The sequence below is a fragment of the Phytophthora parasitica genome, assembly GCF_000247585.1.
Source record: "Phytophthora parasitica INRA-310 unplaced genomic scaffold supercont2.3, whole genome shotgun sequence".
In the NCBI taxonomy this organism is placed as follows: Eukaryota; Oomycota; class Peronosporomycetes; order Peronosporales; family Peronosporaceae; genus Phytophthora; species Phytophthora nicotianae.
This window is the reverse complement of record NW_008648989.1, coordinates 646,616-658,909: the sequence shown is the minus strand read 5'-3', so window position 1 is coordinate 658,909 and position 12,294 is coordinate 646,616. Positions and strand designations below refer to the sequence as shown.

The window sequence follows — 12,294 nt, the reverse complement described above, 5'->3', positions numbered from 1 at the left end:
CGACACAACAGTCCATAGGACTTCATCTGCTGAATTGTGAAGCTTGAGTTTGCTGTAAAGAATGGAGGTAGATGCGAGCAAATACTATCCTCGTTTTTGGATCCTGTTTTCATTTCTGGCGATGATTTAGGCTTTAAAAACCATGCCTCAATCAATACAGCCTCAAGAGATTTCGTCCTGGGCGATGTTGCTTCATCATCTTGGTTTAGAATCCGATCAATTAGTGTTGCCTTGCTCCCATAGCCTGCAATGCCCTGAACTTTACATTTTTGTCATAAATCAGCGCATGTAAGCCGTTCCATCTCACCCCTAGTTAGTGCTGTATCACGTTGTCCATTGCCTTGTGACTGAGGAATTTCCAAAAGGCGGAGTAAAAATTGCATTGTAGAGGTTCCAGCCAGTGTCTGACAGATTTCGGAGGAACCGCTATCAGTTCCGTCACCACAAGGGGCCTTAGCAATTGCACGGAGCACTTTTATTGCTACCATCCCCGTAACCCGAAATTGACGCATTAGAAACCAATCTGGGGTCCGCTGAGACTTGGTGAGCAAGTGGGTTGATGTCTCAAATACTTTAAAGGTGTTCTCGTCGCTGGTAGTTTCAGTCGAAGCTTGTCGCTGCTCCACAATATATGACCACTTCCCAGGGCCAACCGCTTCCACTGACGTGTTGCAGAGAACTACATTTCCGAGACCTGATCGGTACGCCAAAGCGTATGAAGGTTGATTCGGTTTAGCTGCACCCCGCTGCACAGGTTTAGATACTGCCCAATGTGCATATTTTGCACCTTGCTCACGGACAAGTTTTTGGTGTTTTTTGGAGCTGCCCCAAATGTGAAAGGAAAACTTGAATTCTTCTTGTGTGTTCCAATAATCGCAGCCCCACACTCCAGAATTTGCTTGTTGACTTCCTTGGATTGATATCCTCTGTCTAACGCAAACATTATCCCTGGCAAACGAATCTGACTGTCTGTAGTTGCTCCACACAATCCACGTTGAAGAATCTTCACTACATCAACCACAGTCTCTCCCTTGGAGGCAATATGTCCACCGAGAAAGAGACCTGTCGCAAGTGACACTATTCCATGTTGAACAGGACCATATCTTCATAACAACAACGTAAGTTCTGTGAATTATTGTGCCTCCCAGTCCTCTCAACGTACCCCTTCTTAGGGTTTCGAGTTCGATTTAACCCAAGATCATCCACTGCACTCGATCGAAGGCGTAGCAAATCGTCGTCGAGGCTCGCAATTGATACCTCAGAAACAAAGCCAAATCTGGAACAGAGTCGACATAGTTCATCCATCGCGTGAGACAAATTAGGATCATGCTGAAAAGGAGCTTTCCAGTGTGTTGACGATACATCGTCTTCTGCATTGGGTTTGCCAAACGCGCGCAGGATAGCAAAGTATCGCTTGGATGGCATAACGGATTTCACCGGCGGATAGTACTGCTTATTTGAGCGCTCGTAAAAATTTGATGGCGACACTGAATAGAATGCCAGCCATAATTCCACTTGCAAAAACTTCAGTAAATCCGAACGTGATACGAACGCAGATTGTGCCAGACTGCTGTTCACGTGCCGCTGCGCGACAGCAAGAAATGACGGATCCAACCAAGCTTTCATGATGTCTTGCGTGGTCACATCTGATGGAAGGCGGTGTTCAGTGCCAAAAATGCGCACTAACAACTTCTTGGCAACACGATTTGCCTCTGTTCTAGCCTTGCTCAGCAGAAATTCTTCCACATCCTCTACGTGAAGCTGGGGTGAGGGCTCATCAATAAATTTCCACGCTGTAGATGAATCCCCAGCAACTTCAGAGTCGCTAGCAGACTGGTCAGAGTTGCTCTCGCTCTCCGACATCGTGATGTCGTGTTAGAATTGGAGTTCCAGTGCTATAAGTTGCCATAGCAAACGTTAATGACTCGTTCTGCTAGGAGCTGGTTCCGTCCTCGCGCACACGAACCTTGCTTGACCCCAAACAAGATGTGAAGGGTGTTGTGTGTCGACGTCGCTGCAAGGATTGATGCTTCCGCGGGCGTAACGCGAGGAAGTTGAAGTTTCCGTCAGCGGCCTGCTTATATTTTTTTGTCCTACCAAATTTTGGTGCTAGGAGAAACTTAAAAAAACCTTAACTCGAGGTTTTATCCTTTTTCGTAGGACAAAATTCACTGGGGTTAATCAAGTCAAGGACTACTAAACTGGCAAGAGCATCAATTCGAGGAATCACAAGGAAAGCACCTTTAAAACACTTTTAGCTGCAACAATTAACTCTTTAAATAATTCTAAATCAGGCTGTTTCTCCCCTACCTGGAACGTGTCTATCGGATATTTGGCAGCAAAGATATTGCCGGTTTAGTGAGGGCACCAGCTCGAGGCTACTAAACTGACATTTTCCCTTAGAATGTGAACAGCAACTGGTGTATATTAATAAGGCCACAATAATAACAGCAACATCTCCAACGTAGCCGTTGCAAATGGTAGCAAGAGATGCCGTGAAGAAGAAGGTGGGCTCGGTGGAGCACCAGTACCTCATCAGCCCGCTGCACTCCCAATATGAAGAGGAACTGGACCGCATCCGGACGGAGGGAGATTTGACGCTAATCAAGGTGCAGACGGAGAGGAACAAGCTTCTGGAGTTGGAAGTCAAGCTGGGCGAGGTGAATAAGCAACTCAGAGACAGAAAGAAGACACCAAAGCAAGGAGAAAATGTTATCGAAGCTAAAGAACCAGTTAGCAACAAGGGCCTTTTTGCAGCGTTGGTCATGTCGACTACAGGGACCAAAGGAGCTGCTAAACCGCAGCAGCTTACGACGGATCCGCAGGGCTCAGAGACCAATACAGTTAAGCGAGTGCATACCAATACAGCAAAGGGAAGGCAACTGCATACGGAAGAGCGTCTTAAAGTTGCTATGGCGGAGCGTGCGATGGAGCTTCAAAAGCTGCGGCATGCGATCGATGAGACTCGAAGGAAGAGACTGGATGCACTAGCGACGGAGAAACAAATGCTGAAAGATATTCAAGAAGACGAAGAAGAGTTGAAACGAGCCCAAGAGGAGATTGCCCAGCTGAAGCGACAAGCAGTTGATGTAAAGAACGAAATTGCTGCTACAGAACTGGAATTTGACACTGAGAAGCAGACATTTCGATTAGAACGCCAACGTTTACTGGCAGAGGTAGAGGGGATCGTGAAAGCGGACAAACAAGGAACTCAAAGTCAACCGGCCCCTGTGTCTCATGTGAGTGCATTTCGTTGAAGTTTGTTTTGTGGGAAGTGAGCTAACTCAAGGGATGGCTTCTTCAGAAATACAGCATGTTCCACAACAATATCGCTCAACGTCGAAAACAAAACTTGAAGTAAGTAAAATATATTCTGCTATTGCCACGATTACTTTAAGCTAATGGAGAGGTGGTGGTCATGCGAAACAGAGCATCTAAGTGGAAAAGCGTAAGCATGGAGCAGAACATCGTGTCCTTCGAACAAAAGAAGATGCTACTCGACCGCATCGTAGAGGAGACGAATGTCAAGAACCTAAGCGAGTTTATTCACAAGTATAACGAGCAAGAGCGCACCAAGGCCGAAATTTTCGCTCGAATTGAGGAACAGACTGCAACGAGTAAGTTTTTGTTTTTAGTTTGAATCTGTGTTGCTAAACTAATACTTAGTCATTAGATGCCGCTCTTAATGAGTCTATTGCTCAGCTCACGGAAGACATTGCACGCCTCACTGGGGCGGCAGAGGTCGATTCAATCGACGACACAGCGAAACCGTCAGGTATTGCTCAATGCTGGATTTTGAATAAGTTGGCACTTGATCTGATGATGTTTGTGCTCGCTGCTTCTCCTAGCTGAACTGCAAAAGGTTCTCGATGCAAATGACGTTCACATCAAACGATGGATAAAGGACGCAGATATCTATGGTGAAGCGTACGTTAGAAACTTCATTCCGAATCCCAGCTCGCACTAACTTAACCTACGATTCAGAGTGAAATGTCTTCGCGATCCCGTTCACGATGTCCACAAAGAATTCTTCCCAAACGACCGTACCGATGAAGCATTCGACGGCACGGTAGGGCTTTTATTGTTTGGGTAATTCTGCCCAACCCCTTACTCTTCATGAATACCTTAGGCAACAAGAGAGTCATGTACAATGCGCCGGATCGGCGCTATCGAGGAGCGTATCATGCAGTTCATCATGGCCAAAATCCTCGAAGAGACTGAAGCCTCCTCCACTCCGAATAACAGCGACACGTTACGCCGTCTTCACCAATACCAAGGAAGAAGAGAGCAACGCGACACTGCAACAGCAGTCAAAGTATGTAGCGTTGAGCCTCCGTCCACGCTCAAGCGTGGAAATAATACCCAACGCGCCAAAGACGCCGAAGATGAGGAGCAGGATGTTGACAACCAAGCGAAAGACGTCGCGGTCATCCACCCAGAAGTTTTCCGTCAGAAATTCATCGCTTCCTCCTCTAGCGACAACAATACCGGAAATACTGCAACAAATGCCTCAGGACTCGCATCCACTGGCTCGCCCACACGTAAGAACGCCACAACAGCGCTCAACCTCTAAATGAAAAAAAAGGCAACTTGAAGTTATCAATTTCATATGTCACTAAACTCCCCCTAGGTAATGACTATCGTTACGCTCCAAAAACCTAAAATGACTGACGAGGTCAAGCCGGAGGAGGCTACGGCCGATGCCGCGGCGGAAACTGTCATCCTCATCTCTGACGGTATGTATCTACCTCTAGGCGGCCTCATTAAATTCACCTGATTCTCCTCTATCTCCTCGTACCTCATTCGTGTTCTAACTCACTATATGCGACTTAGACGAGCATGACAAGTCCAAGTCTCGCACTCGCCCAAGTCGTGCCGCTTCTACCGGCCTCAGTAGCATACTCAGCGACAGTGACAGTGACATCGATGTCAAACTCGAGGAGATATTGAACACCGTGAGTTCAAACTCCAAGTCTAGCAGCTCTAAGACTCCCACAATAGCGAAAACCCCACCTCACCCCAGGTCCTCGTCCAAGACGCGTAGTCGCTCTATCGCCGACTATTTATCCCCTGAGAAGACTCCAGAGCGAGCAACCAAGCGACGTGCAACAGCCAAAGCTGCGTCAGCTCCTAGCACGCCACCAGCGAACCGTTCGGGCGAACTGAAGCCATTCACACCTTCGTCGACGATCAATTCGTCCATGAACGCATCACTGGTGTTCGACATGGTCACATCACTAAGTACGAACGATCCTGGTGTCGCAATCGCTACACTACGCAGTATTGTGGTGCTCGGTAAAGAGTATCCATCTGATTTACTGTATGCAGAGCTCATCGACCGCATCCAGAGCCACGAAGCCATTGCGTACAACGACGCAGTGGCTATCTACGCAGCACTAGTGTTTGTGTTCGATAAGGCTGCGTCATGTAGCTGTGCACTGACGTTCCCGAACCAATGGGAGCCACTAGCGACGGCGTTACAAGAAGTGAGTGGAAATGGACGAGTGGGGGACGACGGAGAGCCCAAAAGGGACGAGAGTTGGCGTCGCAACTTACTGGTAGTGCAGTTTTTCATCTATTGCTTTCAGCAAGACATGTATGCGTGTCATTCAAGATATGAGCGTCTAGAAGGGAAAGCCTGGGTGTTCCGAACTCGACTGTTTTCTCTGTTGCAGAGCGATAGCATCGCTTCAAGCTCGGCGAAGGCACGGGCAAAGTCGCGTGCCAAGACCACCAAGATGCGTAATAACAACCTCATCTTCCAAGCGATCGGCTGGGGACTGCAGTTGTGGAAGCGTGTGTACGATGACGAAGACAAGAAGAAGAAAAAGAAAGACAACGACGACAATGAAGACATGAGCTTGTTCCTTCAGCAGGAAGGAGAACAGGCTTGCTTGGCTGTGGTTCGGCTCATCGAGATGCTGTACCTGTGCACAGATCAGCAAGTTAACGCGCTTCAGCGAATTCAAGCTGGTCTTGGAGATCTCAAGCAGCCAACGCGAATCAAATTCTCTCAATGTCTGCAGTCTCCTGCTTTACGTACGCAATTGGCGTCTACCATGATCGGGTTGTCGAACAAGTCACGAAGTAAAGAAACGGAGTGGTATGAGTGCAATGCACTCGGTCGTGTTCAACTGGCGATGAACCCAGGTATGTAAACGCTGTTTGCTATGTTTTTCTTTGCTAGGATAATACTGACACCTGTGCCTTAGACGCTAATAGTGACGTCGCACACACCGATGGCTACTCGTGGTCTCACTTTGACAGCTTTATTAATCAGAAGCCCCAAAGTAACCTGACGAAGCTACTCCAAGAAATCTCGCGCATGCAAAACGACTAGATTGGATGCTGTTTATGCTAATGAATCTACCTGCGTTTTAATCTTGCCCAGACTGCATCACCACACAGCATTACCGCCGTTGAATGCACCCGACGACCCAAAGACAGTATCATCTGTGTAAACGGATACAACTCCGCCGCTGGCATTGTAAGAATCACACCATATCGGTCAGTAGAGCTCTTTTCTTTAACATGGCAGCACAAGACACGTACTTGTCGGAGACTGCGAGATACACTCCTCGTTCATAGGAGAAGTCACCACTCGTTTTGAACGAAGGGTATGCCTGTCGGCGGTGACTACAGAATATCCAGTGTCAGTAAATGCCTCGACGTAATACGACGAGATAGCCACGTACAGAGTGATCTGCTCTAAGCTGCTGGCTGCTCCATTGAGGCTCGCCCTCGAGAACCTGGCAGAAAAAACGAACACTGTGAGTGATCAATGGAAGAATATTATCGAGAGGATAAAACCGTACCCGCCGAGACCAAATATCGCGAACTTGTTGGACTTGGAACGTCGGATTTCACCCACACTAGTCAAATTGGACTCAACCAGCGAGGTGCTAGATAAAAAAAAGGTGATAGTAACGTAAATGCTTGATCGTTTTTCAGAGAAGTTTGTGTACAGCGTACCAAGAAGTCTGCCGAGGCATGCGGAGATCAACGAAGGCGATGTGACCACGCTCGAAACCGAGAGTGACGTAGAAGCTGCTCAAGTATTCGTGCGTGAAGAGGCTACCCAATGTGCCAGCATTCTGCTTTACGTCAGCACAAGAGTTAGGCGAAGTTAGCATGGAAATTCTTCTATGAGTAACTTGGCGACGATCACTTACCAGATAATTGTAAAAAGGCACTTGGAGCTGTGACGAAGGAGCCCGAGTGTCCGCGACCTGAAAGTCTCCTCCATCGGTTGTCCAGCTCACTTGAGAATATTCAGGTGACCAACGAACGCTGCTTACCACGTCACAGGCGTCAAACTTGCCGATCACAGCTGCAGCCGTGGGATCTCCTTGATTTCGCAGATCCGTCAACACCACAGTTTGGTCGAAACCTGTTTGGAACAAAGTTGTCAAGCATCGTGAGATCAAACTCACGTAGAAGAACCTCGAAATGCCTACCTCCAGACACCACTAGCGAGCTGCTGGTAGGAGATACAGCAAGTTCACGAATTGCATCGGAGTGGACCGAGTTGATCGCATCTGTAGTACATTTGGATGGTAAGTAAAGCTCATTAAATAGACAAGAGTGGCATGAGTAGAACGTACCTTGAAGCCTACAGGGTCCACCGATTGCTATCTGAATGAGTTGAATCTCTTTGCCGATGGCGACGATGGCGGCTTGTCCCCCCATCCACTGGATGTCACGAACCTCCTGCAAGGAAATAAGCATTAGAGCAATACTCGCATCGCCTACATCAGCGAGTTTCACACCTGTTCCACCATGATGTGAGCTGGTGGTTGAGACCCGGCTGGGGCCAGAAAATTGGTCACGAAAATCCTGTTCTTCTCGCCGGGTGGGAGATTTGCTGTGACTTCTGTGCCCACGATTAGCAGACCGTCCTCGCGGACGATAGGCTTCGACAATTCTGGATACAACAAGTCATGTTATAAGCTGACAAGGCCACAAAATAGATGAAAATGGGGTGGATTTCGTACCAAAAGGATCACCGTCCTGCCGCGCCTCGAAGGTGATATAGTGACTTGGGCTTGAAAAAGCCGAGAAAGGTTGCTGGTTGTGCATCAGCAAAGGCAACTGCGGCAATGCTCCTTCACCAAGCAAGCTGGTAGATGAAAAGTATCATACTCCTCAAGTCAGAAATCCTCAGAACAAAAGACAAGTCAACGAGGATACTCACTCTTCATACAGCGGCAGCAGATTAGCCGACGGAACGGGCGATGGGGCTAAGGTCATGGGAGCTGTAGGTGTAAGCGTTGACCGAGCCGGGGACATAAATCCCGAAGTCGACTCCGCACTTTCCTGGTCATAGGAAGGATCACCGTAGCTATCCAGCTTCGGGTGAGAATCGCCGATGATATCCCACAAACTCGACTCACTGTCTCCATCTTCAGCGGGTTGTGCAGTGAACGGTGCCGTGTTGGTGTGTTCCATGTCTAGGTCATTGTCTGCATTCTGGTCTGGGTTTGCTACCCCGTCGACCAATGCTGTAGGATTTGGAGTTGATGCGGTCTGGACTGCCGACTCTGGTTCCGACGAGGATCGGGGCGATGCACCAGCGGACGGCGACTGTGACAGCGACGTCGAAGGAGAAGGCATGACCAGACTCGAACCCGGCTCGCTGCAGGTTTGAAAATGAGGTAGCAATGGAGCATTGACACGGGTTTGGTGGTGCTACAGAGAGACTTTCTGCAGCAAGAAAGTGCGAGCGAACAGGTCTCCATCATAGACAATGCCAGTTTCTCTGGCACTGGAGTGAAAGCGGAGGGCACTGGAGTGAAAGCGGAGGACATTGGTCGTCCATGTCTTGGTCACTTCCATTCAACGAGAAAAATAATCGCATTGGTAATAACGAAGAGGTGGATAATTGCCATCAAAAGTCTCAGCGAAACAAATTGTGTTCAACATCAATCGTGAGGTGAATTTGAACCAATCACGTGCATTTGCAAGAAGTGTGCCAAAATCTAGATGGAAAAGTTGCAGCTTCCAGGTGGCAAATGGACCTGAACACGGCGACACCTCGCGACCTGCAGCAATTGCCCGGTGTGGGTAGCGTGACAGCGCGATTAATCGTCGAGGCACGTCCCTTCTCCTCTGTCGAGGATCTACTACGAGTGAAAGGCATTGGTCCCGTCAAATTCGTAGCCATCACAGCTGAAAATCAGGTTTACGTGGACGAAAAGCCAAAAGCCGAAGCAAACGCTAAATTCACTGCCACTTCCACTAAAATCGACCTGAACACTGCATCCAAGAGACAATTACAGCAGCTTAAGGGAGTGGGCCCGGTACTAGCCCAACGGATCGTCGATGCCAGGCCGTTCCATCGTAAAGAAGATCTCTTGGCCGTGAAAGGTATTGGAACAAAATCTTACGTGAAAATACAAGCAGGGGCATATGTGAGAGCAAGTTCTGATTCCCTCGATGAAGAAGAGACTGGGGGCGACGACAGTGAAGACAGTGGAGAAGAAAGGGTCAAAAGTGATGAAACCTTCCACATTTGTCGAGAGATTGAGAGCGACATCCGTGAAAATATTTTCCCAATGTGGAATCACAATAATGGTGACAACCGCGCCTTAATTGTGGCAAGTTGGAACATCCGCAATATTTCACGTCGAAAAGAAGTGTTTTTACTGCAACGAATTGCCGATACTTTGGACGAGTTCGACATCGTCGCACTGCAGGAGGTGAGGGATTTGATTGTGCTAAAAAGACTGAAGACGATGTTGCCTGGTTGGGACTATGTAGTGTCCGAGCCGGTGGGGCGCAAGTCACCGGGAACCAAGAAAAGGGTCGAACGCTACGCTTTCTTTTACAGACGTAGCGTTGTTCGGCTTGTTGAGAAGTGCTGGCTGCTCGAAGGCAGCAGCGAAGTGTTTACGCGGTTACCGTGTGTTGCTATTTTTCGATCGAAAAAAGAATCGGGATTGCCAAAGCTGGAGCTTGCACTGATGAATGTGCACGTTTCTTTTGGCGAAAAAGAGAGTCGTCACGCTGAGATTGTTGAGATTAATCGGTTGGCAAATGAGTTGAGTGCATCTGTACCGAACAAACGGAAGGTATTGGTACTGGGAGACTTCAATTTGTCACCGCAGGATGTGCTTGGTAGCCTCGGATCACACAAAATGGCACTGATTCGCTCACCTCTTTCGACTACAGTGTTCGGTAAACTCTACGACAACATTTGGCTTAATCCTGCAGACTTCAGTAGCAACGTCGATCGTAAGCACAAATATTCCGTGGACAGCGGAGTGCTTCGCGTTGATTGGCGATACTATCCTCCTTCAAAGAGTACTCGTCTTTCCGCGCAGAACCCGATGGACACGATGATCCCTCGACTTCAGACGTATATGTCGCGCGTACAATGCGGCTACGAACTCTCAGATCATTGCCCCGTTTGGGTTGCGTTCGCTGCAGCAACCCAGCGCAGTGGCATGGATAACTAACAACTAGGATAATTTCCAGAACAGATGAGTAGGATGCGAGCTTGAAAACCGTAGCGCTCCAGCTGGCACAGCTGTGGTGTACTACCAGACAGAGTCCAACATCTGTCGTGTTGTAGTTTCGTGTTCGAACCAAAAGAAACAAATTTATATAAGCGCTGATGTGATAATGGCTTTGCTGCAATCTACTAACTACCTCAAGTAAATTTTCTACATGACCTTCGTGTCTCGGTCCGGGTACTCTCCTGCTGCGATTTCGGAGCGCATCGTGATCGACACGTCCGACTTGATCACTTGAGTCATGCAAAACGGACACACGATCGCCTTCGTCCAGTAGAGTTTGTTGTCCGGGCCAATATCTGCGATTTTGTGCGTAACCCTGCACGACTTGCACACAAACTCCCCGCAGAGCATGCAGTTGTATCCCTTACGGACTGTAGGCGTCTTCTGGCAGACCTTGCATTCATTTATACCCGAGATCGACAGTACACCCGAGTCAACACCTCTTTTCCTTCGTTCGCGAAGGGCCCAACGCAACTTTTTCATCTGAGCCGCGAAGAAAATGTTGATACAAGACTTGGACATGGAAACCAGAACCATGTGCGTGAAGAGTCCGCGTGCTCGCTCGAATGGAATGGCGAATACTCCACGGCCGTGAATCTGGACGGTGTCCTCGTCAACCTGGCGCATGAACAAGATGGCAGCAACTTGACCGCGGGAATGGGTAGAAAGTGGAGGAGTTAAATGCGGGAAATCGATGGAGTGCAGGAGCTGGTAGCTCACGCGGTCTCCGTTGCTCAGCGTGGTAAACCCCGTGGCCTCGAGGTAGATATGGTCGTAGCTCTTGAGGAATGTGCGCATGATCGGTGGGTTCTCCGTCACGCGCCAGCGGACAGTCAACGATGTGAACGGATCAGAGTCCGTGACGTTGTCGATGAGAGCAAGCACGTTGCACTCCTCGATTTTGTCGTCAACGTACGCAGATTTGGTGCGGAAGACTTCCGTTGTGGGACTCATGGCACCGTAGACGCCGTCTTCAATCGTGCCGTCCTTGAATCCGACGGAGCGAATATCTGCCACGTCCAGAGACGTCAGCTCATCACTCTTAGTGCTACTCATACTCGCACTGGTGTCGGACGTGTCGCGACGGAATCGCTTGGTGGCACCGAAGCCACGAAGACCGTATTTTTCACGACGACGGAGGAAGGTCTCGACCTGTTCGTCACGACGCACAAATTCCCACTGGTGCTCTGGGAGAATTCCGTTGTTGTCGAAGAGGAACTCCTCGAATTCGTCTAAATTCACAGCCACCAAATCCTTGGCAAGCTGACGTAAGAGGTCCTTCTCCTTTGGTGACAACTCCATCGGAGGGTACGGGCTCGTGAAGGGCTCGCGCGCCGAGCGGTTGCGGAACTCCTTGAACTCCATTGCGCCGGCAATTTTGGATCAGTCACGAGCTCGCGAATGTCGGAATGAGCCCTTGCGCATGCCATCAGTTGGTGGAGGGACAAGTGAGACCAACCTGGCTGTGATCGGAAGAGGAGGGGGTCACGGAGGTTGCACCCGGCATTTCCCAGCCTGTATTTGTATCAACATTGTCAGGTTGACCCTCACGTGACACGTTTTGGCAATCGTACGCTTGGTGCGCACTTGCTCAAGGATTTGCAACGTCTTCACCTACACTAAATACAAGACGAACTCGCTTCAGGACCTGTCTGCGGCAATGATAAGAACGAGGCTCGGCCGCCGAGTCGGCGGGGTCGTACATGTAGAGAAACGGCGTGGCGGTGCTCGTGCCACTGTCATCGACCAAGGCGAACTGGTGCTTTGTCCTCCGCAC

General features: G+C 49.1%; 6 protein-coding genes across 9 annotated transcripts; 3 read left to right on the top strand and 3 right to left on the bottom strand.

The window, feature by feature from the left end:
- Positions 1-679: 679 nt before the first annotated feature.
- Positions 680-1,863, bottom strand: PPTG_01373 (hypothetical protein; the record flags this gene model as incomplete). The annotated part of the gene is made up of 2 exons (XM_008894627.1): positions 680-1,103; positions 1,163-1,863. 2 exons carry the CDS (start codon positions 1,861-1,863, stop codon positions 680-682), a joined length of 1,125 nt encoding a protein of 374 aa, XP_008892875.1.
- A 476-nt stretch (positions 1,864-2,339) lies between these two features.
- PPTG_01372 (hypothetical protein) lies at positions 2,340-4,603 on the top strand. Of its 3 annotated transcripts, XM_008894624.1 has the most exons (7): positions 2,340-3,239; positions 3,305-3,357; positions 3,430-3,617; positions 3,674-3,775; positions 3,849-3,927; positions 3,985-4,069; positions 4,130-4,603. In XM_008894624.1, exons 1-7 carry the CDS (start codon positions 2,478-2,480, stop codon positions 4,571-4,573), a joined length of 1,713 nt encoding a protein of 570 aa, XP_008892872.1. In that variant the 5' UTR covers positions 2,340-2,477; the 3' UTR covers positions 4,574-4,603. The 3 variants fall into 3 exon arrangements, with proteins under 3 accessions (XP_008892872.1, XP_008892873.1, XP_008892874.1); XM_008894625.1 differs by having other exon boundaries at positions 3,985-4,603; XM_008894626.1 differs by lacking the exons at positions 3,985-4,069; positions 4,130-4,603 and having other exon boundaries at positions 3,849-3,973.
- Positions 4,604-4,648: 45 nt separating this feature from the next.
- Positions 4,649-6,498, top strand: PPTG_01371. Of its 2 annotated transcripts, XM_008894622.1 has the most exons (3): positions 4,649-4,736; positions 4,834-6,150; positions 6,213-6,498. In XM_008894622.1, exons 1-3 carry the CDS (start codon positions 4,664-4,666, stop codon positions 6,338-6,340), a joined length of 1,518 nt encoding a protein of 505 aa, XP_008892870.1. In that variant the 5' UTR covers positions 4,649-4,663; the 3' UTR covers positions 6,341-6,498. The 2 variants fall into 2 exon arrangements, with proteins under 2 accessions (XP_008892870.1, XP_008892871.1); XM_008894623.1 differs by having other exon boundaries at positions 4,649-6,150.
- PPTG_01370 (hypothetical protein) lies at positions 6,320-8,730 on the bottom strand. The gene is made up of 11 exons (XM_008894621.1): positions 8,195-8,730; positions 7,995-8,119; positions 7,770-7,924; positions 7,605-7,710; positions 7,458-7,538; positions 7,173-7,390; positions 6,973-7,094; positions 6,816-6,902; positions 6,696-6,749; positions 6,553-6,636; positions 6,320-6,479 (listed from the first exon to the last, which is right to left on the bottom strand). Exons 1-11 carry the CDS (start codon positions 8,611-8,613, stop codon positions 6,398-6,400), a joined length of 1,533 nt encoding a protein of 510 aa, XP_008892869.1. The 5' UTR covers positions 8,614-8,730; the 3' UTR covers positions 6,320-6,397.
- Positions 8,731-8,961: 231 nt separating this feature from the next.
- PPTG_01369 (hypothetical protein) lies at positions 8,962-10,710 on the top strand. The gene has a single exon (XM_008894620.1). It carries the CDS (start codon positions 9,012-9,014, stop codon positions 10,455-10,457), a length of 1,446 nt encoding a protein of 481 aa, XP_008892868.1. The 5' UTR covers positions 8,962-9,011; the 3' UTR covers positions 10,458-10,710.
- Positions 10,575-11,987, bottom strand: PPTG_01368 (hypothetical protein). The gene has a single exon (XM_008894619.1). It carries the CDS (start codon positions 11,880-11,882, stop codon positions 10,665-10,667), a length of 1,218 nt encoding a protein of 405 aa, XP_008892867.1. The 5' UTR covers positions 11,883-11,987; the 3' UTR covers positions 10,575-10,664.
- Positions 11,988-12,294: the final 307 nt, after the last annotated feature.